This window comes from Sciurus carolinensis, chromosome 5, assembly GCF_902686445.1.
Source record: "Sciurus carolinensis chromosome 5, mSciCar1.2, whole genome shotgun sequence".
NCBI lineage: Eukaryota > Metazoa > Chordata > Mammalia > Rodentia > Sciuridae > Sciurus > Sciurus carolinensis.
The window spans coordinates 170,759,136-170,784,617 of NC_062217.1; the positions used below are offsets into that span (position 1 = coordinate 170,759,136).

At 50.1% G+C, this 25,482-nt stretch overlaps 1 protein-coding gene across 1 annotated transcript in view; it reads right to left on the minus strand.

Moving 5' to 3' along the window:
* The window catches only part of Adam12 (ADAM metallopeptidase domain 12), a 332,604-nt gene that overhangs the window by 67,497 nt on the left and 239,625 nt on the right, over positions 1 to 25,482 (minus strand). Inside the window, exons 7-11 of the mRNA XM_047554551.1 lie at positions 23,552 to 23,617; positions 22,374 to 22,445; positions 15,696 to 15,865; positions 13,209 to 13,293; positions 9,670 to 9,818 (exon numbers count right to left, since the gene is read on the minus strand). Of these exons, the coding sequence (XP_047410507.1) occupies positions 9,670 to 9,818; positions 13,209 to 13,293; positions 15,696 to 15,865; positions 22,374 to 22,445; positions 23,552 to 23,617 (542 nt within the window). The remainder of the gene's footprint in view (positions 1 to 9,669; positions 9,819 to 13,208; positions 13,294 to 15,695; positions 15,866 to 22,373; positions 22,446 to 23,551; positions 23,618 to 25,482) is intronic.

Sequence of the window (25,482 nt, forward strand, 5' to 3'; positions counted from 1 at the left end):
AGCCGGCGAAGACCCAGTGGTTCGGGGAAGTGGGTTGCTGGCCTTCTGAGGCCCACTTGTTTCTCTTTGCAGGTCAAGATGGAGTTTCAGTTTTTCCGCACAGAGGAAGCTGCAGATTGGGCAGACCTGGGGCCCTCCTCTCCCGGGACTGTGGCGCAGGGGAGGTCAGGGAGAAGCACAACCAGCAGACTGTGAACCCCATCTACAAAGTGGGATCACCACCCCCCACCAAGGAGGAGGATAAATGAGCTTCAACCAAAATGTGGAGGCCTCTGGTCAACTTCGCAGACCCACCACCCCAGCAGAATGTCCAGTTCTTTTCCTCGCTTCGAGTTGCCACTGCACCTATTTCAAGTCACAGACTCAGGCTCAGAAGCGTTCCCGACATGGGGCGGGTGTGTTATGACTGTGGCCAGAATGTAGCAGTCTCTAATCTGTAAAACCACAAGTACAAGGAAACTGGAGACCCAAAGGCCTCAGGAGGCGGAGAGTGATCGCTGGTCCACCCCATCCTCGACCCCGTACATCTGTGGTGTTCAAGAAGCACCAAGACCCTGCTCCATGCTAAGAGGGCCGGGTTTTCTCTAGCTCATCAAGAACGCAACAAGGGAGTCAGTGAGCTGTGGGCAGGAAAGAGTGACTTGTCCAAGTAGCACTCTGGTCCTCACGGGGTGACGGGAGAGGGGTATGGACGGAGTCCCCCCACTCTGCCACGGGAGGGCACACGCACAGCATGGGGGACACTGGGCTCAAATGACAGAAGCAAAGCCAGGTGCAGTTAGCAGGCCAGATACCCTCACTTCTCCAGGACAGAAAGTATCGGCGCTGGCTGCTGACCCAGCGGGCCTGCCAGATGGGCCCCAGAAGGCTAGAGAAACCACGGGACCAGGCATGAGTGACCAGAACCGTCCTCAGTGGGACAGTTCAACTGCTAACAGCAAACACCTGGGCCCAGAGTGGAGTCATCTGCAGCACATTGTCATTCGTGGTCGAAACATGTGAACTTTAACCTCTCCTCCTCCTCCCTGGAAGCCAATTAAAGTGCAAATAAAATCTCCCAGAAATTATAATCAAGAGAGACACCAACTGAGCTCTGCTATGCTGAGACGAACACAGGAGGCCTCTGGAAGTTACCACAGTGGGCTTCTTTCTTCTGTGCCTGAGGCTGTCTCCTCCTGAACCAAGTCCTGCAAGGCAGGGGACACAGCCCACAGTGAGGGACCTCGGCTCCTCAGAGGTGGCGCTTAGCTGAGCTGCTTAGCTTTGTTAAAAGGAAGAGTGGCTGACAGCAGGGCTCGCTGGGACAGATTTCTGCAGATGGAAACAGATCCCCCGGCTAAAGCGAGTGTTCATAGGTCTGCGATGACATGGGTCTCCCGCCTGTCCCTGGACTGGTCTTCCTGCTGACTCTGCAAGATGCTTCTAATCCAGTATGGCAGGAAAAGTGATCTCAGCAGAGACCCCTGAGCCACTCACCCAGGGCTGAGACCTGCATGTGCCCTGTCCTTGCCTCACAAGCAACTGGGGTCACCACCAGGGTGACACGGGACCCAAGAGCATGATCATGGTGAAGGAAGACTTGTCCCTCTTGCCCCCCAAGGTTGGGGACCAAAGGCTTCTCAGCTCACAGCACCTGCGAGAGGCAATGGCATACGGGGGCCACAGGCTAATGTCCAGGAGCCAGTCTGCCCACGTGGGGCCTCTGGCCTTTCTGACCTGTTCTACCATCACGCGCTTTTCCTCCTCAGTGCTGTGCAGATGACGTGAGAAAGGAGTTCTTTGTGAAGTGGAGTGAGGTCACTGGGCGGTGGGATTTTTTTGTTCCTAGCTGTTACGATGTTTTAGAGTTTATGCTTTTGATCTGCCCCCTCTTGATTGGCTGAGTCAAGCAATGGTCCTAAGAGAAGCCCTGACTGGGAGGACAAGGGCCCTGTCGCCTTGCTCTCCACGGAGATGTGCTTGGTCTCCTAGTTACCTGGGTTCTCTCGGCTCTTGTTTTCTGTTGATTTTGAATTTTTTCTATTGATTGTATTGTGTCCATTGTAAGCTATGGAAAATCTACCGTAGAACGATGTGGGGTGAACATAAAAACAAGTGGGCGATGCCGCACACGCGAGAGTCCGTGTAAAACACAGTGGCCTCGGAGTCTTCTCCCCAGAGAGTTTGCCAGACTCAAAATGTGAAGAGACACCCTCACTGGGCAGCCATCTCAGAGCACTGCAGTTACCACCCACCTGCCCATCTGCCCACCCGTCCACCATGCCACCCGTCCGCCCACCCTTCCTTCCACCCACACTGTGCGCCTGTCCTCCCATGCATCCATCTTTCAGCTCGTCTATCAATTCATCCGTCCCTCCTGCTGTCCACCCACCTTCCCCGTCACTCCCCCACCCCTTACACACTCTTCACTGACCCTCTTACTACTCATCCTCCATCCTGCCACCCACTCACTTCTCCACCCACCCGCCAACCCATGTGTCCTTCACTCGGAGGTATTTATTGAACTCCGCTTCCCGCCAGCTACTTTTCTGGGTGTGGGGATCCCGCAGTGAACAAAACACAAACACCTGACCTCGTGGAGCTTAGCATAAATTCTTCCAGGGACTGTGGTTGCAGAGAGGCCCAGAAATCACCTTTGGCCTCACACTGCAGCCTGCGTGCTGCACCCTGGGGAGAGGAGGGAGCCGTGGGGTACGTGTGTGGGAGGGCGTGTGGAGGGCTTGGCAGGAGTCCTGCCGCAGCATCTTCACCGTGTCCCACTGCAGATAAAATGCTGGGTTAGGGAGCCAGCGGCAGGAAATAAGTTCCTGCTGTTGTAATATAATTTGAAGGAGGTTTGCACAACTAAATGATCTAAAAACGGGGCTGACTTCCAGCTCCCAGAAGTTGCCCAGGGACACTGTTTTGTCCTAAGAAGGCCTTCATGGTCACACGAAGCCCAGACACGGCTGTGGTCACTTCCATGTGGCAAACACACCAGGAGGCAAGTCCACTTTAGGTCCCTGGGCTTCACAGGGACAGTTTTGACAGTGCAGGCAGCTTGCCGAGCTTTCTGAGTTCCAGTTCCTTTACCTCTAAGATGGGTACAGTCACCCACCTCACCACGCTCATGATGCATGGAACCCAAGTCCGATCCCTCAGGGTTAATGTCAAGTTGGCCGCATTCATTTCCCCTGAACTGGGTAGCGAGAGAGCAGTGCCCATGCCAAGTCAGTTTCCCTGGCTTGACCTCTGTTTTGTGTCCAGCTGGAGAGAGGAGGACAATTCTGCCATGCCCCAGGGTGCTGTGGTCAGCATTCTAACTGCATCGATTGCAGATGAATTCCTTAATTTTCCAATGAGCAGGATCTAATTATACAGAGAGGAAACAAGAGCATGCTCCGTATTGATGTGCCCTTCCTCCATGTTCTCCAGAATCCCTCCTGCCGGCACTGATAATGCAGGACGCAGCTGGGCAGACCACTTGGGGACAGTGGCATTGGTGCTGAGCCCCGTAGTGCTCATCCTCAGCAGCTCCTCCTCTCTTCTCCTTCTCTTTGGACAGAGATTTCCATTTTTCTTCCCCTCAAAAGATGAGAGGGCAAACAGATCCTCAAAGTTCACAAGGGGTTGGCTTTCAGTGATTTTCAAGACAGTGGACTTCACAGTGAGTGGACTTCCCATTACACTACATTTTTATCAACCACCACAACATCCAAAATCCAGGGACTTTTCACTGGAATTGCTGTTTATTTTGCTCCCTTGAAATGCATTCTCGGGCACCGGCCTTCCCCCAGAGACACCTGGTTTTAGCACAGGATTTTCAGGGAGGGGCCCACCTAACCCCTATTCAATTCTGTAGAGATCACTTCAAACTGGACATTAGTCCTGCCCACGCCCCCTCCAACCTTGGCATCAGTTCACCAGGAATTATTGGTCATTTTAATAAAGATGTCAAATGGTTTTATGGCTATGTTGCAACATTTCTCATTACCTTCTAGAGATGGAAATTGCAATTCTTACAGATGAGAGGCTGTGATGTCCAGGACCTGCAGACAGATTGGGCAAGGTGCCCCGAGGCCACGTGCCTGGCACCCAATGTATCTTCTGTCAGAATCCTGAGCTTTCCAGTCTGTCCTCCCCAGCTCACCTGCCTGTCTCCCCACTACAGTGGGTGTCCCTTGAAGTCAAGGTGTCCCCTAGGATCTGACTCATAGTAGGTGAATAGTAAATGCTGGCTGGATAGACGAATGGTTTCACTCCAGTTTGTGGCCATTGCTCTTGTACTGACCCTGTTTCCTGCAGTGGGCTTGTCCCCAAGTCCGAGGCGTGGCTGAGATCTTTTCAGCTGTTGATAGGGAAGGGGGAAGGCTATGCAGGTCCAGTGGCTCATCCAGATGTGACCCATGTCCAGACCATGGTGGAGCAAATGGGTGCAGCGTGGACGTGTCCAGGGTTGCGGCCAGTGGAACCCAATGAGCCAGCTGTACAAACTTCTGGGGAAGGAGAATGGCATGGCTGGTCCTTAAACAGGGGTATTTGATCTCACTGCGGATATTATGGCTGAAGTTCCAACTCTGTTTAGGGGGAGTCATTGTCATCCCTGGAGAGTAAGGAGCACCCCTCGTGTGCTCACTTTCACCGTCTACACTGGACGCTCGACATACTGTTCTCCATGCTGCGATGGCAGCTGGGGACACATTCTTTGCTTAGGCCATTTTCCAGCCTGGACTACACAGAACCAGACCTGGTCCAAACCCCCAGCCTTAGGGGCAGTGTGGAAACGGGCAGCGATCCCTTTCAGATGCACACAAGGGAAAGTGAAGGTGCTCTTTCGTGGCTTTTTACCACAGTCCTCAAAGGGTACCTAATGTAGGAGAGGGAAAGAGGACCGGAGTCTTAAACAGAAGAGAATCCTGTCCGTCAGGCTGTGAGGGTTTGGTGTGAGCGGCCAGAGGCGCGAGGATGCAGGGTCCCTCCTCTTCGCAGTTCCCAAATGCCTGTTGGTCACACTAAAATGAATCTTGAATTTACATGCTGTTACTTTTGTTCTTTACAGGAAGCCCCTTCATCTGGCAAGCTACAAGATCGAAGCAAACTCAGACCGTATTACGTTTGACCTGAAAACCCTCAGCGATCCCCCACTGCTCCGGAGAGAAGGACCTGTGCTCCTGCCGCGGGAGCTGGGCTTGGCCTCACCTGGCTCCTCATTCCTACGCAGCAGCAGCGGCATCTCCTCCTGCCTGGTGCCCTGGCCTCTGGCGACAAGGCTCCCCTCCAATCCCCGCTACAGCCCCCTCTGCTGAGCTCACGTCCTTCTGTGTTCTCTGGCAGGCACACTCTCTCTGTGGGATTGGGCCCAGGGACGCTTCACACTGACCACTGAGCTACACCTCTGGCCATTTTCCTTTCTTTCTTTATGTTTATTTTGAGGGTCTCACTAAGTTGCCAAGGCTGGCCTCAAACTTGGGATCCTCCTGCCTCAGCCTCCTAGTGGCTGGGATTATAGGCATGCACCACCACACCCAGCCTCTTCACTGGCTGGCTGGCTGGCTGGCTGGCACTCTCTCTCTCTCTCCTCTCTCCTTCTTCCAACCCCTTTCGCCCTCCTTATACTCTCTGTGTGCTTCCTTCATAACAGTTCTTCCAGTTTGCAATGTTTTCATTTGCTGTTTTCTCAGGATGTTTTCCCCACTATAAGTTCCATGAGGGCAAGACAGCGTGCCTGCCCTGTTCGTGGCGTGACACCCTCAAGGAGCTTGATGTGTGGCAGGGGCCCAGTTAACAAGTTCTGCTGCCCCCACTGCTTTCCCTGCACAAGATGGCCCCAGCACCCCAATACTTATTTTAACAGAAAAATTTTCTGCAAAATAGAGGAATCCGTGGGGTTGATTTTTTAATATAAATATTGCCTTGTCTCCACTCCAGGATGTGATCTTCATCATGATGCTAAATATTCTCTACTAAAAGTACTCACATCATTTCCATTTTCTTACTGCTATAAATGCAGCCTACTCAGCCCTCAGCTCCGTACCAGCAAGTACTGCAGGAAGGTCATTAATGGACAGACTCCAGCAAGCTGAACTCCCACAGGAACCCCCTGATCCTGCATTTGCCAAGAAGTGATTTCCAAGACAGGTCTTAAATGTTAACTACCCGAAGACATAAAACACACACGCTCGCACACACTCAAAGGCACTCCGTAATTAATGATACGACCCATAAGGAAACTCCCTCTGACCATTCCTGCAATATGTAAAGGAAGTTACAACACCCAAGTTCACGCAGGACCCCACTCTGTGCTGTATGTGTAGGCCCTTGGGTCCATCCATCAGTGGTGACAGTTGGCTGATATTTTCGGAGCTAGGATCCTGCAATGCTCTGATAAAGGATAAACCTAGTATATCAGGGGATATATTTTCCCCTTTAAGCCACTTATAATACTTGGTTCTTTTTGATTCAGAGACTATAATATTAAGACAGTTATGGATTCATCTCTTCCTGAATCCCTTTGAGGCTAAGACTTCAATCAACTCACCTTTTTAACCCTTGCTACTATGGTTGGATCAGTGTGGGCGGGAAGAAGTCAGAAAGAAGGCCGGTGTTTGGATGTGGCTGTTTTAACAAGAGCCATTTGCACAGAAACAGGACGCATTGCTGAGGGACAGGTCTGCGGCGCTGCAAGTCCTTCCCAGCAGCTGCCAGTGGGCATTCTGATAAAGCCCCGTAAGGTTTTGGCAGTTCCGACATCTCTGTGAACTGTACAGTGGGAATACTGCCTTGCATCTGTGGAATGATTTACAATCTACAAGGACACATGAGCTCATTTCATCCACTCTCCCACTCTCCTGGGGACACCGTGAGGTAGGGGAACCACCACTTTGAGATAGCGCTGGGGCAGCCTGGGAAATTCTGCGTGGTGATGGATGATTGGCGCTGCTGAGCCGCCCCCTCGCTGTGGCTTTGTGATTAATTCACCCACTTGCTTAGGAAGTTGCTTTCCATCTGAGAAAATTAAAAACACCACTCTCTGGACAGGGATGTGGGATCATAAATGAGAACCAAATAGAAAAGGTTGACGCAAAAGCACAAGCTCAGCAGAAGAGGGAACTTAGAAATTGCTAATAAGGTATAAATCAAATGAGGACTATTAACAAACCCCTGGCAACAGAGGGGAAAAGCCTTTTAAATATTTTGCTGAGCTCTTAACAATACCATCTCTACCTGAGGTGTTCAAATGCTCCCTGGCTGCTGTGACTGGCCACAGGGAGCAGAGAGCAAGCCTTCAGGACCATACTCGGGCGGGCTGGGGGTCTTCTGCCTCTGGGCTCTCCTCCAGACAGTGCGCAGGGAAGAATTATTTGCTGAACATGAGAACAAATCAAGGGGTGCGGGGGGAGAAGGAAGGGAGGGCAGATGGGTGAACCAAGACTGCCGTTCCTTCTCGTGACCAGGCACGTGAGGGCCGGAGGGGTCGCTCATCGGCAGAGCAGTTGGGTTGAACCGTCAGGTCTCTCTAGCGCTCCCAAACGGAACTTCCCTTTTTTCCCAGTGGTTTCTTTTATCAAGAATAAAAAAGCATTAGCAACATCGATGGACAACCAGATCTTGGTCACTGGGGACCAATTTCTGGAAGCTAGGAGGTTAATGTAACTGTGCCCACTTGATAATCAGGGAAATTAAGCACACAGAGCATTTGCTGCGGCCACTTTATGAGTTCATCAGGAACAAGAAAGCACAAGACCTCTCGGTTCCACGTCCACTTCCTATCCACTGTCCTCGCCAGGAGCCGCACAGCACCAGCTACTCCGGGAGACTGGCTCCATCTGGACTCACAGCATGTTGGAGACACAACACCAACAGGCCCCGGGGCCACTTCGCACCCAAAGAGGGAACTCCTTGCCCTAAATGTCCAACAGTGCTTCTGCCTCTGCTCGGACACCCTAAATGGCAAAGAGCAGGGCTACGCGTCAGAGTGGCCTGAAGAACCACGTTTTAGTATCTAGAGTTTTGCGATATTTCACTTCCTGTTGATGCTGGTCTGGGACATTTTGGGGGCAGTCCTTGGTTCTGTTGTCACAGATGCAGAGAGCGACTTCCTCCACACAAATTCTCCGTGACTCCCTTGAGTTACGCTTAACAGAGAACTTGAGGCTGTGCTGGACTTCTGATGGCGGGGAAGAGCGCGAGGAGGCAGCGTGTGCTGCAAGACACCTTGCCACGGCTCACGCCGAGTGAGGCTGCGCCTGGCGTGGGCTGTGGTTTGTTGCAGGGGCAATTCGGTGCCCTTGAAGCCACTTGGCAGGAGGCCCTTTGGCTATGGCTCGCAAAGCACCACCACATTCTTTGATGACCGCTCGCTCTTGTGGGACTTTAGACCCCTCTTTTAGGTCTGCCCCCAGCCAGCAGGTCTCACGAGCCCAGTCTTGGTCCACTCAGTCAACCCTCATTTCTTGTTCCCAATGTTTCCTTACAGCAAACCCCAGAGCAGGCTCAGTTTGGAAAGTTCCATGAAGGGAAGTGTCTGCACAGTCTCAGGATTAATGTAAGAAGATGGCATGGCCCCCGTGCATGTTTTCCCTCACTAATGAGAATCCTGTGTCAGCGTGATATTCTAGTCTGGGGTAGATGCTTAGGGGTTTGTTAGGGTTTACATATGTGGTGTCCCCCAAGAACGCATGTGAGGTACAATGCAAGAATTTTTACTGGTGAAATAGATTATGAGCAGCATGAACTAATTAGTGGATTAATCCACTGATAAGAATTAACTGGGTGGTAACTAAGCTGGAGGAAGCGGGTCCCTGGGGGGTGTCTTTGGAGTTCACATTTTGTCCTTGGTGAGAGGAGCTCTCTGCTTCCTGGGCTGCTTTCCTCTGCCATGTTCTTCTGCCATGATGTTCTGCCTCACCTCTGCCCCAGAATTATGGAGTTAGCTGACTGTGGCCTGAACCTCTGAAATCATGAGCCCCCCAAACTTTTGCTCCTTTATGCTATTGTAGGATCTTTTGTTTATAGTGATGAAAAGCTAAAAGGAGGTACAGCATATCGGAATCTCTAATCAGCGGCATTAGTTTCCATCTCTTTGGAGGGCTCTGGTGATGGGGTTCTCTCCCTCTACTTGAACCAAGTCTGGAGTTACAGAAAGGCGTTAAATAAGGAGAAAAGTCTAATTCATGGAAGCAGAAAAATGATTTCACTTAAACCTCTGAGCTCTGGTGTAGTAATATGTCAGTGAGGACACTACAAACCCCCAAGCTACCAACACATTCGGATATGCCCCTGGGCCAACCCGGAGGGAGGAAATGCCTCCATCTGCTCTCTCCTGAGTCAGGGGACTGTCCCAACTCGGCCCACAGGGTGTGCGAGGCCTTCACACAGCTGGCTCTTCAGATTGCTGGGGAGCCCCCGTAGGCTCTAATCAAAACCACATGCTGGGATGACATGATTTGCAAACACAGCACCCATCCCGCCCCTTCCCGGGGAGTGGGCCGGCCTCGGGCCGGGGGGTGTGCACCCGGGTCGCCGTGGCTCTGCAGGGCGGTCCAGTCTGCTCTTGCTATTTGGGCAGGGATTTCCTTGGGGAAGCTCCCAGGAAGACTCTGACCAGACAACCAGGGGAGCTGGGGACCAGCTTTGCTTTGCTCAGCGGTCGCCCCCACACACTCTGAGCCACACAGCCTTGGTACTTGCCCGGTGGAAGGGTTCATGATGCAGCCTCCTTTGTCGGCAGCCATCTTGCAGCTACAGCCCCTCTCCAGCGTGTCGTGGTTCATCCCGAAATTGTGGCCCAGCTCGTGTGCGAGGGTCACAGCCGCACCAAGGGGGCTGTCTGAATGGTCCTCAAAGAAAACACAAGAGCACAGCATATAGTTGACGTCTCCTCGGCCTCCTCCGTCCTGTCCTTCCCCTGCTAGACAGTTTCCTATCACCAACACTTGACTTCATCAAATCCCCTCCAAAGGACCCACGTAGCTGCCTGTCATCTACTTTGAACCTAAGGAAAACTGACGTAGTCTATTAATCCAGTTCGGGGCCTCTTCTCTTGAGGACTGTGTACCTCACGTGCACCCACAGATTTTCAAGTCTACGTGAAAGCGTCTCGGCTGCGATCTCCACCCCGCGCCCTCCAATCCTCACAAACATCCCACTGAACGAAGCAGAACTTGTTCCGCAGCACAGGAGGCGAAAGCTCACTCCTCCCTGGGAAGCGGAAGCAGCACCATCTCATGCTGCTTGTGAGGACACCTGAAGGAAGCCGTGCTGTCAGGAAGGTGCCCGGTGACGTCACTGCATGGCCTGAGCAGCCGTGACCGGCCTGCCTCTCCTGCCTACTGGTAGGGAGGACACTGGGAAAGTTCATGCTAATTCCCAGTGACGGCTGACCACGTGGAGTCATTGGCTTGAAGACTCACTGGACTCAGATTATACAGTGTCTGACTCCCGCTGGCCCTTGGTGGTCAGGTTGACTGTAGACGTGAACAGAGGCGCCTGATTCTCTGTGCTGCTAGGGGTTCACTGACGTCCTTGCCAGGCTGAGGAAGGTGGTTCTCCATTCAGCAAGTGCTGCCTGGCCACCCAGCTAGTGGTATGCTCAGCGGGTTTGGCCGTGTAGACACTAGAAACCAACTAAACAGCATGGTTTCTTAAACCTAAATTAGTCAGTTAATTAGTATAGGTGATTTACAGAAATTGTATCCAGGAATGGTGTTTTTGAAAGGGCCTACTGGTCACAGAGTAAGGATCTTCCTGGACTCTTCGTTTGTGCTACCCAGGGAAGAGACAAAGAGGTTTTTCCAATATGGATCCAGGAAGCAGTGTGGTTCTGCATGTTAGAGAAAACATTCTTCCTGATACACAGTATTTGTGAGGACATGGATAAAAGCATGTTCTCGTAAGTTCTTATGGATTGGCTGGTGTTATTTATGGTGGTGGCTTTCTCTCCTCCTAGACCTCAGCCTCAGTAAAGAATGGCATGTCAAGGAAGCAAGTTATTTTGAGAAATTCCTAATAAATTACTGTTTTTTTTGTATTTTACAGTTTCCTTCTTTAGGAAGCTTTATAAATATGTTTCAGGAAATCAATTCTTAGGACTAACACACATTGGTGAAGAAAGTGTAGAGTGACTTTAGCATGCATTGGCACAAAATTCTTTCATATCACTGACTCTTTTGCATCACTGGAAATTGCAGTTTGGGTTTTAATTGCAGTTATTATATATTCTTTCATGCATAAATAATTACAAACAGAATGTCTCTTAAGAGACTTTGATAAACAGTTCATATTTGTAATAAGGAGGAGAATAACTCTATTTCTGGTATAGTCCCTGAATCAAGACCTTTTTTAGGCCGGTTAGATATAAGAGAACTGTTTTAAGTTGCTGAAGTTGGTGATTGAATAAATGAGGAAATGGTACTAGAAACCATATTCTTAATTTTTTGATGATTCCTACTTCCTGGTCACATTATTTCATTCCGTTTAGATTTGAGAATCCTTTGAGTGACACGTGGTCACCTGCAACACCCATGAATTTAACTTTAGGGAAATAAGAAGAGAAAATAAGCATAGAAGTTTTAGACCTGGTCAAAATGTTGAGCTTGCTGATCTCATGAATTTTATAGAAATTAAAGGGGCCATGCAGCATTTCCACTTTATCTGATGTTTCTCTTATATGTTGAATAAACAAGGAATTTGTTAAGCTCTCAAATTGGTAGAATCCATTTCTGATAATTAACTTTGGTTTTGACTAGATTCTCCTGCCATCACACATGATTTGCTGATATTTCTCACATCATTCTCATACATCTGTTTAAAAAGTAAACTTCCCAGCATGCTTTTAAAGAAGAAATCTTGATAAAATGCTTCTATGGAAACAGAATCAGGATGTGAACTGAAGAAAGCCCTTCACCTCTCTGGCAGGTTACAGGATGGCTTCAGCACTACACAGCGGCATGAGGGCCTTGCTTATAAGCAATCTGGTTTCAGCTCTCAGGACATATATCTATGCCAATTTTAAGTGGCAAAGTCGGTAGCAGCTAACCATGGAACCATGAAACAGAAAATGTTTCCCTCTTAAAACTTTATGGGCTGCTCTATAAAAATACAGTTGTGATCGGACTTGAAATTAACCTGGCATCAACAAAAAACCAAACTTTCCAATGACTTCCATGGTGGAGGTCACCTACAAGACTTCCAGGTTCAAAGGAAACCAGAGAGTAGCTCCTGGAATCCGCCATCCTGTGAGCGGGCACAGTCCCTCCAAAGAGCAGCCCTGTGCAGGGCATGCACCCAGAGAGGAGGGACACGCTTAGCACGCTCCATGTGAAGGTCGGAGTGGGCGAGACGTGGGGAGAAAGTAACAGTCAGCAGAACACAGCTCCTCCCGCCCTTCTCCACAACCCAACACTCATGAATGTTCTGTTTGGAAAACGTGGAGGAGCTGTGGTTTCTTGGGCGGACGAGGCTGTGCTTGGTGAGTGGAGATGGAGGAACAGTGTCTGAGGGTCCCGCCTGTCCAAGGGCTGCGGCTCCCCAGGACTCACTGCAGTTCAGAGCAGGACAGTGGAGGGTGGACACCTCTTCTGGAGCAGGAGTCCCTGTTGGGCAGCCATCGAAGGTCCCTCCCTTCTAAATCCATAAGAAGGCCCAAATAGTCTTCTTGTTTTATTTCCTTCTACAAACACGTACGGCCTGTATGTGACAAAGTTCCCCTTGCAAAGCTATAAACTTAGGTCTCTGCCTTCCAAGAATAAGGTTATTATAGAGACAAATTGTACCCTGGCCAGAAGGTATGTAAAGCATTTGCAGTGGTACGCGGTTGAAAACCTCAGACTTCTGGCTGTTGGGCTTGGAGGCAGAACCCTCTGAACGGTAACATCTGAGGGACCACAGTCGATCCAAAGAGCTGACTGGAGAGGGCAACCCCAATGCCTGGCTCATCCCCGCACTAGAGGCATTTCTGGACTGGAATGCACTGATTGGATGTCCCAGTTGAAAATGTTTTCCATAAAAGGGGAAGGCCGACCTCCACCGAGATGATCGTTGTTTTATGACATGCCCGCCTTTGCTGTGTGTGATTCTGTTTTCTAAACAGCCCCTAAAATATTGTGGGTTGTAGAGGATTACAAACGTGGCTAGGGTAAGGGCAGATTGCATCCAAAAAGCAGGAACAGAAGCCTGGCGAGAGTAGTGGTTCCCTGGAACCCTCGGCAGGGAAGCAGCCCTTGGCTTACCATGACGACACCTCCAGACTGCTCCGCCGTGCACATGCTCATGATTGGGGCCATGCCGATGGTGGTCCCTTGGAAATAAACCCCACTAGGAAACAAAAGGAAGGGCTTTCTTTACTACTATGTAGAGTGGACACATTTTCTAAAGTTTCAAAATCTGTCATGCAGGCCTACTAGAGACTAGGCTCCCAGGAAGACAGCCATAGGAGGGCGGGTCACGGACGTACCCTGGGGCAGATTTTGCTGCCTGAGGTGCACAAAGGTGCGGAAAAGACTTTCATCTTTTGTTCTGTACTCTTCATCTTTCCAGTTGCATTTTGGTCTCACGGTTCCTACAGAGTTTTGTTGCCAGACTTGGACAGCACCCGTCATCACTGCATTTATAAGCTGCAGCCTGCTTATTTCCTGATGGGCCGCAGGGACTCGCTCCTTTAACAACTGAGAATCACCGGTAACTAAAGGCCCGTGAGACGGAGCAGTAGCTCTTCTGTCACGGATGAATACTGTGGACCTTCTCGTTAAGAGTTTTGCCAGAGGTCCAAACTCCTTCAAAGTGTCCTGCCAATATAGCTTGTAAAATTGCAATCGACAGAGGAGTGACTGTTCCCTGGGAGCCCGGGTGGCATACCTAAGCACCCATGAAGTCAGCACCCTTGGAGGAAGCTTCTGGAAGGGGGCTTAGTGGCTTTGGTGCAGGCTGCCTTCTATCTGGATTCTTAACCTGATCATGGATCCAATGGCACCACCGGCCTGTTCAAGTGAATGTTGTTAATTTCAACCTTGAACATCGTATGCGCTGGATCCTTTAAAGGAAGTGAAGCCCGGACGTGTGCCACGTTGGTCATGTATGCATGCAGATGATGCTAGGTGGATGGAAAAGTCAGCCACTGTAGCTGTGGGCTATTGGACAGAGGTGGAGAGTAGACCTCGTCTACCTATCCCTCCTGCTCTTTCTCCCTGCATACCCACAAGGGGTTGGTTAGGGCACCCCCCGGGATTTCCAAACCCACGGATACTCACATCCCTCGTGTACCATGGCATAGGATTTGCATATATCCTAAGCACATCCTCCCACAGAATTTACATCACCTCTAGATTATCTGTAATACCAATACAATGTAAATTCTATGCAGATAGTTCAGGGAATAATGACAAGGAAAGAAAGTCTACACATATCCAGTACAGAAGGAATCCCCACCCAGGAATTTTCAGGCCAAGGCTGGGTGGATCCACAGAGGCGGAGCCCACAGAGGTGGAGAGTGGACCCGGTGCTCGTGTTGGTAGACAGAGGGGCTTGGCCTTTGTACTCACCTGGGCAGGCCATCTGAACAGGCACAACAGACATGCATATGAATAATGAAGTTACGTAAGATGTTAATTTATTTCCAGATGTTCAAGTTGGACAGACTCCACTGGGGGGTGGGGGAGGTTGAAACAAAATACTCTGACTCAAAATGCAAGAAATGTGCTTTTAGCAGTTCGGGGCTCATCAATTCATAAAATGTGAGGTGACCACAAGTATCCAAGGCGGGGGAACCCCTGTGAGAATGGCCAAAGTAAATGACGGGAGCACCAGTGGCCTCAGGCAGACGGCGCCTCCGAAGCAAGGGCGGGCGGGTGGTCTGAAGGCCCCGTGAGTCTCCAATAAACCAGACCTGAGTTGCCAAGGAAAGCAGCCTGCGCCCCTGCGGCCTCGGCTTGGAGATGTTAGCTACGTGAGAACAAAAGGACAGCAGCGTAGGCTGCGGGAAGAGTCGAGTGAACAGGCACCCCCTCCGGAAAGTCTGCTTGGTGCCGACTGAGACTACCTAAGAGCGGCCTTTGCTCGCGAGTCTGAAGGCGTCTGCCATCTCTCCTCGTGTATCTCGGCACCTCCCAGTGAGCGCTCCTTATCTTATTATCTTTAGGACTCTTGCTGCTCTCTGAAAGTTTGTCGCCTGCCATTTTCTCTAGGTAGATGGAAACTTCTCGGAGTGGGGAGGTTGGTCACCATGGTGATCAAACCCGCGATGCTGCCTGGCTTCCGACAGGTGCCACTGCATGCCCATTAAAGAAGGAACACGAGGCCAGCAGGCGACCCCGCTCTGACCAGGAAGCCCAAGACCAACAGCTCAGAGGAGGAATGGAGGCCGTCACTCCAGACCGACGATATTCACCCCAATGTCCTGTCCTTAGATCTTCTGTAAACACGTTTTTCATCAATAAGTAAAACAAATGAGACTTTGGAAAAGGTAATCTACTCAGGTCAATTTTATATCAAGACAGAAAACCTGGCCCCGAGGAGCATACTCAGACGGTGGAAGAAGGAGCGGAGGCTTCTGTAGAGGGACAGGTTCCCTGGTGTCCAGGGGGTTTCCTAACAGACTGGACTCCAGGGGGAGATGGCACCTGCCCCACCGAGGTGGCCAGGAGCCCTGTGGGAGCCAGTGTGCCCTGCGGAAAGGGACGGGACAGAGGAGCGCTAGGAGGGCGCGGGGCGCAGGCACCCACCTGATGAGCTGCGCGTTGTCGTGGGATTTGCGCGGTAGCAGCTTCATCCTCCTCCAGTCCAAAAATTCGTGGAGGCTGGTAAACGGGTCCTGACTTATGGAGCACTTGTCGCTGTCGGTCCACACTTCCACACCCGCCAGCACTATCCGAATGTTCAGGGGTCTGTAAAACTGAGAGGGACAGGCGCCTTGGAGGGTCACATCTAAGAGAACTGAAAATGAGAACCAGCACAGATTTGCATGGCTTGGCATCACCAGCACGGGTGAGAGGCACACCCTGGGAACCTTGTCCCTGTGTTTGAGAATTTAAGAAATATCAGCTGTGCCTGATGCAAGCGGGTGAGCTCCCTGGGTTCTCAAAGGCAAATAACTGGACACCGAAGCTGCCAACCTTTCTGCTGTCTGCCCCGAAGAACCCACTGGTGATTAAGTGTGCACGTAGGGTCTACCACAGATAAAGCCTGCCAGCTAATATCCCCTGCAAGGATACCAGCAGTGAATCAGGATCTTTTAGACATTTCTGCTAAGGACAATAATGTTTGTTTTGAGCAGAATATTCTCCTTTAAGGTACTGAAAATAAATTTTATTAACTTTTCAGCAGAGTCTCAGCCTTGGCTGGCACTATTGTATTCTGTCACCTATTGTCATCCTAGGACATTTTAATTAAATGAACAAGTCAGTATCTCTCCGAATAAGACAGACATGAACAGCTCTCTGCAGGATTCCCATGGCCGTCCCCGTCCAGCCCCTGCCAGCAGTTTGGTTGGCACGTGCATCACAGGAAGACTGTTAGAAGACCCTTGTGTGGGGACTCATGAGGTGAAGCTCAGGCCTTGGCATTCTCTGCTGTCCCAACCTTCAGGGGGTCACGGCTTCAACCTGCAGCCTGCATTCCACAAGAGACTGTTCCCACGGCCAGAGGCTGGCTTTGTCTTCTCTGAGCCTAGATGGGCAGTTGGGTTTCAGGGCAGAGACAGGAACTATCCATTGTCCCACTGCCCCTATGTGTTTCACACAAGCAGGGTCGTGGCTCTGTGGTTACAGTTGATGGGGAGAGGACACAGGGTCAGGACCTATAAAACCTCTCAATGTCTGTAATGTATGAGGCAGCACACGATGAGAAAGTCCCCTCTTCTGAGACCACGAGTCGGAAGGAGAAAAATGTAGCTGGTGATAGCAGCCACAGCCAAGCTCCGGATGTGAGCAGGACCTACTTTCAGTTGCTAGAAGCACCTGGCCAAAAAGTAACAAAAATCATAAGAAGCTCCAAACTTGAGAGCTAAGCACCATTCCAATGTGGTGAGCTAAAGTTCAAGGAACTCCCAAGGTTGAGCCTCTGACGCCAGATCCTAACCCACATCAGGAAGCTCATCTTTTCCCCTGCTGGTCCCTACAGTCACATGGTGAGCATTGGCTCAGCAGGAGAAGGGACCTGGAGCACAAGCTACGTCACAGGACCTCTGATTGCAGAGGTCCAACTTGGTTTCAAACAGATAACAGTGACAGCATTACATTAATACGTTAATGAGACAACTACACAACCAAAACCCTGCCCAAGAGTGTGTTTCTAATCAAGAATTGCTTGACTTGGGCGTCTGCTTGCAAGCTCCCAGCCCAGGCTTCCCAGGCAAAATGAGGTCTCTGTCCTGCCTACTCTGCACGCGTGTGTTCTGCTGTCCTTGGCATGATTACATTTCAGCGGCGTCCTATCCAGGGGTAGCAGTAATCGGGAAGTGGAAATGCAGAAGGTCCAGTGCTGATGTTCACAGCAGCTTGTTAGGTGCCCTCAGGGCCAGATACCCTCTGTGGGCTTCAGCATGGTCGTCTGAGGAGGAGACTCCTTTTGCCCCCCAGGAGTGCTGAAGGGAAGCAGGAGCCAGGGTCTGCAAAGCACTCATTTGTTGTCCTCTCTCAGTGCTACTTTTCCGTTTACTAATTAGGGAGTTTTTCAGAATAATGAAGGGGTTCACACTTGCACTGATAAACCCTCCTAAGCTGTGTCCCAGAACAGATGTCGGATGTAGCATAATACAACACACACCCGTCTCGCAGGTGAAAGCCACGGATCAGCTGTCACATGTGCGGGATCACATCAAGCCATCAGTCACATCCTTTACTGGGCTGGGAATGCTCATTGCAGGGCTGCTGGGGCTTTCTTTTGGTTTCTGCCACTAATGGCGACCACAGCTCATGTGCTGTGAGTGTTGCCACGTTCCAGGCTGGATGCTGAGGTGCTCTCTGAACCGTGGCTTAGTCCTCAGAACGATTCTGAGTTAAGAATTGTTATTGTTCTCGTTTTATTGTGGAAGACCCTGAGGCTGGGAGAGGCCAGGTAAATAAATGCCTGAGTTCGTGAGTTCATGGCTGGGCTGGGACACAGGAGGCTGACGGGCACGTTGACCCGGGTTTGAACCACTGAGTAACGCTGCCACCTCATGAAGATGCTGAGACCCAGGCCCGAGAAGCTGCTTTCGGGCCAAATGGAGCATGGCAGCAGCTGCCCGGCTGAGCCCCCAGTGTGTCTGTGGACGTTAGAGACCAGCTGAGTGGCTCTCCTGCTGACACAACAGCTACACATTTGCTCAGTCCTTGCTGTGGGCTGGGCTTGGCACAGCAGAGAGAGCCAAGAGCAGGGTGCCTTTGCCCTGGCCCTTGCTACTGCTGAGAGGTCAGCAGGAGGCTTAAGGCAGGGGACGTCACTGTTGTTCCAGAACTCTGCTCTTGCCTTCCAAGAGAAGTGCACACAGGAAGTCCAGGGGGTGCTGTGCTGGGGTGGGGTGCGGGCAAGGAGAGCTTTCTGGAAGGACCAGGTCTGAAATGAGAGTGTGGAATTCCCTGGGGTCCAGGGACTGCATTTGCATCCTTCAGGCAACTGGCTTGGGGGAGGGTCAAAATGCCGGCGTGAGAGAAAAGGCCCTAAGGAGTAAGCAAAAGCCGCGTCCCTTCAGAAGGTCGCTGAGGATCAGCCTTATTCACAGCCGGTGCTGACTTCTTAGGAATGGGAACAGCTGCTGGAGTAAAGGCTTCAAGAGGCAAAGCTCTGGAGGTCACCTGGTCTGCAGGTGCACACTCTGCTGCTTCTGCTGTGCTTACTCGGGATGCCAGGTGGAGGGGAGCAGGCTGCCTCACAGTTTGGCCTAGAAGTATGAGTGTCAGACAGGTGTCTGCCTCTCACAGGGGTTTCCCAAACATTTCAGAACGTCACCCTTGTCTCCCAGTCACTTCCCTGTCTTCCAGCCTGGCAGGTCCTCTTCCTCCAAGCCAGTGCAGCCAGGCAGGTATTCATTTGGAATGGTCAGCAGAGCCACAGTGTCAGAAAATGAGGAAGTGGCCTCTGGGATGGTCACTATTTTGGGGGCCAAGAATGTCCCATGTGTAGAGTTGGGAAACTGAAAATTGGAACACTCAACAGAGCTAGGGTCATCAGCCAACAGACTTGGATACATCGAGTCTCCTAAGGAGCCTGGGTATCCCCACCAGGGCCTCTGGGGTCTGTGGGGGTGGGCAGGGACACTGGGGCTGTGTGCACAGCCAACAGACTCTGCCAGAAGCACCAGAGCCGGGCTGGCACACTGGTCGGAGCCCACCAGGACTTCCCTGAGGCACGTTGGTCTTTAACGACCAGTGCAGGCTATTAGCAAACCCCCAATTGCTCATTTTTGTTTTGCAAACTAAAGCAAGATCCATCCTAGAATAATATGTAAAGACACAGAGGACCCAAACATACCACTGTAAAAAATGGGGCTTCAGCAATTTCGAGTTTGATTTTAATAGAGTCATTTTTTTCCTTTTTCTTCCAAGGCCTAAGAAGAACTCGCGGTCACTTCCTTTTGTGCTACAGTCTGAGGCCTTCGGGCAGAGTCAGTCACCCTGTCCCCTGTGTGGCAGCCTGTGCTCATGGATCAGGGGTCGTGCTCTCCTGCCTTTTGGTCAGCCACTCAGTCTCGCCCTACATTGGAATCCCTGGAGGACCCTGGCCAGCAACTCCCTGTGCCCCTCCCAGGCCGATTAATCAGAGTCCCTGTACCCAGACTTGAGCATCTCAGAGAGTGAGCACCAGAGCAAGCAAACAAAACTGCCCAGGGATTCTAACCCCAGCTGGACACACGTGACCCGGCTTTAACTCTGTCACTGTCAGGCAGGGATCCTGGTGTGATTGGTCTGGGTCAGGCTTGGGTACAGATACTGTCCAGGGTCCTCTAGTGAGTTGTCCTTCACCTTCCTGTCAGAGGGGCTTACCTTTATCAGGATTCTGCTGCATCTGCCTGACTTTGAGATCAAATTTAATGTTCAAAGAATTACTACTGAAAATAAATCAATAAGAGTGAGTTTCCTGGGAGTTTGACTTGCCTCAAAGGACAGTGGACAAGAGCAATGTCATCCTGGGATATCAATGACCATCTGTATTTTTCTGACTTTTAAAAAGTTCCATCTGGCATGGCTCCTCCTGAGTGCTGAGCCAGGTCTCTGCCTCCTGAGCCCCCCGCTCTGTTCCTAGTCCTGCTCTCCCTGGCTCTGAGGTGTCCCCAAGGGCTGCCCTACCACTTGCAGCCATGTGGACTCTGCTCTCCCAGCTTCTGATCCTCCTGAGTCACAGGGTCCTGGGACTCACAGTGAGTGGCACAGAGTTAAGGCCAAGAGTCCCTGTGGAGGTAGAGAAATGAAGACTTGCGTGGTCCTGCCTTTTGCCTGCTTGGACACGTGCAAACTGCTCACCTCTGAAAACCTCACCTCCCTGTCATGAAAATGGGCACAATAGTGCCTACCAGGAGGGTGCACGGAGCCCCAGCTGGCACAGAGAGACCGCTGGAGACATGGCCCTCGAACGCCTCCAGACCCTCCTCCTTCTCATGTGCCCTGCCCTGGCTCAGCCTTCATCACGCCTATGTCATGGATCCTCCTGGCCCCTCCTGCCACTGGTTATGCCATCTCCACACCAACTGCAGGACAGCTTTGCGCCCTGCGTGTCTCTCCTGCAGACCAGCCAGGGCCTGAATCCCTTCTGTCAAGTAAAACCAGAGCAGCTGTGAAGGGTGTTGGGGCCTCGGGCAGTCTGAACCCCTGCAGCGTCCTCTCATCCCGCAGGGTTGGCACGTGCGTGCATACACACACACACAGGCAGATGGAGCGCACACGCGCGCGCGCGCGCGCACACGCGCACACACACACACACACACCCCAAAACACAGGCGTGCGTTCGTGGATACTCATGGATGCACATGGGAGCACACATGGATGTGGACACGTGTGTGTGCGCGCATACACACACACACACACACACACACACACACCCTTTAGTCACAGGAGCTGCTTGCCATGTCCAGACTCATGGGGCACAGGACAGACCCTCCTGTTCTGCTTGTGGGTTTGTGGGTCTGCCCTTGCCTTTCAGCATTCCCTTCCTGCAACCCCCCGGCCCTGAAGAAGCGAGCGTCTCTCTTCTGCACTGTGCAGACCTGGTGGAGGCCACCTTGGCAGCACTGTCACCTGGACCCTGCCGCGTGGTTTACACGTCTGCTTCCCTGATGCCGTGACTTAAAGTGGACGGACTGTGTCAGATTCTTTCTGAATTCTTGAGGCTCAGTACAGAAGACCTTGTAGAATGGAGACAAATTTCTGGAAGGGTCTGTGCCTTCCTTTCCCTGAAAACTTAGAAAATTTACTTTGAATATAATAGGATCGCATAGAAAGAGGCAGTTGTGAGCCGCAGAGGGCTCTCTCACAAACTGCTCTGTGTGAAAGGGGCCATTCAGGGGAGCCTGGCTCTAAGAGGCTTTGCAATGACCTGCTGAGATTCTGTCACACGTCCTCACAGGCCCGAGACAGTCTTGTTGAGAAGCCAGCACATTGCACATGCTAACCGCTGGGGAGCTCTGGAAAGACTGAAATCCATCCTGTCCCCCCTCCCAGTGGACAGTCAGCCACCAACACCTTGGCAAGCTGTCCAGGCAACACCCACATGCAGGCCAGCATGAGAAACTGCTTGACACCAAGTCATCAGCCCCAAACTGCCCTGTCTGTCCTACAGGAGGTGTGGATGGAGGACAGGTGCCTCAGACAGCATCCCTATTTCCCTGTAAGCAGGGGGTGGAAGGAGCACTTCATGAGCAAACACCTCCAGGATGGAGATTTCTAAGGGCTCTTTTGGCCATGAAATCCTTGTCATGAAGGGAGGTTTTCTAACCTGCTTGTCTCATTAAGGGATTTTCCTATAGCTGCTTGAGCCAAAAATCAATCTCTACATATCAGGATAGTGGAGCCTGAGGGTCTCTTACAGATGAGAACCCATCCACAGGGCCATATTGGCAGAGGACTAAACCAACAGGATCTGCCGTGGGAGACCTGGGAAAAGGCCCATCTCAGGAAGGTTCAGAATGTTCTGGATCTGACTGTAAAATCAAGATCCCTTCTGACTGGAATTCTGCATGGCTAGAACAGTGTCTGGAAGAAGTTGTGTCCCCAAGGCCAGCATCGTTCAGAAGTCGTGGGTTGGCACCCCATGAAGCTATTAGCACCTGGGAATCGCATGCTCAGAGAATGGGATGCTCAGGACCAGCCTGGGACCCAGAGGCAGAGCTGGGCTCCTTGCTGCTGCAGACGCATGCACTTAGTTCTGTCAACCTCACTTCCAAACATTTACATGATTTGGATGATTTAATTACCTGAGAATGAACTCACCTTGTCAACGTGATTAGCGATCTCAATTAATCGCTGCTTAACTTTCTCCAGATCTTTTCCTTGCCTCTGAAACTTAACAATTTTAAATGTCAGCATTAATAACAGCAAGATTATCAATCAAAATTCATCTTCCCAGCTCCTGAAAATGCCAAAATCTCAGGCTTTTATGAACCACCCGGGGCCTCCATGGTCTACGGTGAAATGAGCTAGCATCCTGCTGAGTAATTTCCCCAGCTGGGGACTCCTGAAACTCCCTGAAATTCACCCAAGCCAAGTGCTCATAAGACGGTAACTTCTGCAATTTTTCCAGGCTCATAAATGATGGAGGCAGTGACATGTTTTGGCAAAGAGAAAATGGACAACGAGAAAGCAGTCCAAACCCATTTTTCATATCATCAACTTGATTTTAACTTGCCCAGAAACTTGCTTTATATTTGTTTTTAAAAATTAAACAGTGAAAGCAATAGGAGGTCATGGCGACATGTCACAAAGCAGAGGGTGATGGATAAAAAGTTAATGAACTTCCCACTCTCTTCTCCAATCTGAACTCCAGGACAGGAACATTTCTGAGAAATCACCAAACTTACTTCAATCATGTGTGTGGCATGAGTCTATGGGAATCTGTCAACCTGATTCATTATATGTCAGTGACACAATAAATAAGCACAGAGAAGATAATCTAAGAGACACCTAATGCAAAATTAACTAAAAGAACATAGTACCAAGTACCATAGTACCAAGTCACAGCTCAGAGGGAAGGACTTTCCTGCCATCTCTCTATAACCTTCATTTATCCATTCATTCTGGTTTAGGACAAATTAGACATTTGAGAAGTTTAACTTTCCCCTAAAAGGTTTGAGAACACAATCTAAAGACATTCATCGTCATTTACCTAATTAACTCTTGTTGGGAGAGCTTAGCGACAGATAAAAACTTTTTTTTTTTCTTGCAGGTTTTGCTAGTATTTTATAACATTAAATATATTGTAGCATTTTACACTTTATAAAATTAGAGTATCACTTTATATATGGGTTGTTTCTGATGCTTTTAAGAATGCGCAGACCATGAACTTAAAACTTAATTCCTTCAGTAAGTAATACCTTGCTAATAAACATTTTCATTTTTCTTTCTTTTTCTATTTTAACCAACTCTACTGAGAAGTTTCAAACAGGTCTTACCTCTCGGTTGTCTGCTACAATAACCAGCTCTACATACTTGGTCATCTTGAGGGTCTCTCTTTTATGCTGCAAAAGTAAACATGAATTTAATTTCCTGTACCTCCTCCCTGAGGCTTCCAGAACTCTGTCCACATCTTCCATCTAGCCACTTGAAGCTGAGAGTGGATCCTAACCCACCCATCCCACCCATCGGGCCCTATGCCTACAGTCCAGCACAGGTTGCACCTGCCCCAAAAAGTGTTTGTAAAACCTTCTCAATGTGAGTGGTTGTCTCCATTTCCACTTGGGAAATCCTAAAAAGGACTTACACCTTCCTGCTGAATCACGGATGACAGGATCAGCAAAGGTCAAGATCACTACTAGCCAAATAAGTACTCTAAGGACCAGGAAGCCCCTCCCTACAGGGGCAGCTGGCTAGAGGCCACCGCTTCCCATGTGTGGAGGTCCTGGAAGAAGAGGGTGGGATTTGGTGTGTCCTGGGCGTCCTTTCACTTTTATGATCCAAGTGTACCTGATTTGTGATTTGGGAAAAGTGGAGAATACTTTTCAAACAGGAACTGCAAAATCCTCTGGGATGCTAAGTAGTCCACCCCAGGAGCTAATATAGTTAATATAATTAGAATATAGTTATAATATAGAATATATATATATATAATATATAGAATATATATATATATAGAATATAGTTCTAATATAGTTAGAAAAAATGGCAGACTGGGGTGTCCTAGAGGGAACAGCTAGGCTGATAAACAGAGAGGCAAGAAGGAGGTGTCTGAAGGCCAAACACAAAGGAGAACAGGAAACAGAACAAAGAAACCAGCAAACAAAGGACTGGCATAGCCCCGGGGGCACAGGGGTTTGGTAAGAGGGGAACGTGGACCTGTGCATCAAGTTGCAGGGGGGAGGTGAGGTGGGTGGCCGAGTCTGAACTCCATCCCAAACCAGGCAGCTTCTGAACTGGGTTACCTTTGAACCAAGCTTCCTCAAAAAGCATTCACAATCTTCTGTGAATTACTGGGCAAATCCCAGAGGCATTTTCTTTTTTAAAGGAGAAATAAAGCAATTCATGGAGGGTGGTCTCCAAAAGCAAACATTAAAAACAAAACCCAAAGCTTCTGTTTCTGCAATAACATGCCGCTTCAGGAAGTGGGAGCTGAACGACTCTCCGGTCCTCCCGAGTGAAATGGCTGGTTTATGAGTTAAGTGCACACACGGCTTAGCGGAAGCCTGGCCTGGTCTAACCACTCTCTCAGACAAAGCAAAAGGGACTAAAGAATGCTTTGAATCAGATTTCCAGTCACATAATCCTGAGGGAAACATCTTTTTATAAAATGAATCCCCATCAGTCCAGGATCTTCCAGACAGATTTTTACAAGAAAAATGTTTGTATTTCAGCCGTGTTCCTGTTCGCCACCCAGCTGTGCTGATTCATGAATTTAGGTGTCCCGAAAGAAATCTGGAAACCTTGTGGAGGAATGAAAACGAAGCTCCAGGAAGGTATCATTTCTCATGCTTTTACAATCTTGAAGGAAAATGTCAAGTTTTGCAACTCTCTGTCTGGCAGGCTTTGTGGTGATTACTGTGCATTTATAAAGGGAAAATGGAAAACAGCCCCCGCAGCACCCAGGCGTGAGCTCAAAATGAGACACTTTCTGAAGGGCGAAGGTCTAGCCCCCTTTCCTGATCAAAGGGTCAAAGAAACAGAAATCTCTCTTTTGCCCCTAAATTCCCTGATTGGCCATGAACAAACTTAGCTAATTATGCAGAAGAAAAATACAACTCTGAAAATGAATAAATAAATTAATCTCCCATTGGAAAACTCGTTGAAAGGGCCCTGGCTCTTCAGACTGAAGGGTGAAATCAACGACCAGCGGGTATTTCCAACTGGCCTCGGATCATCATGTAGAAAATACACAATTCCAGATAATGAA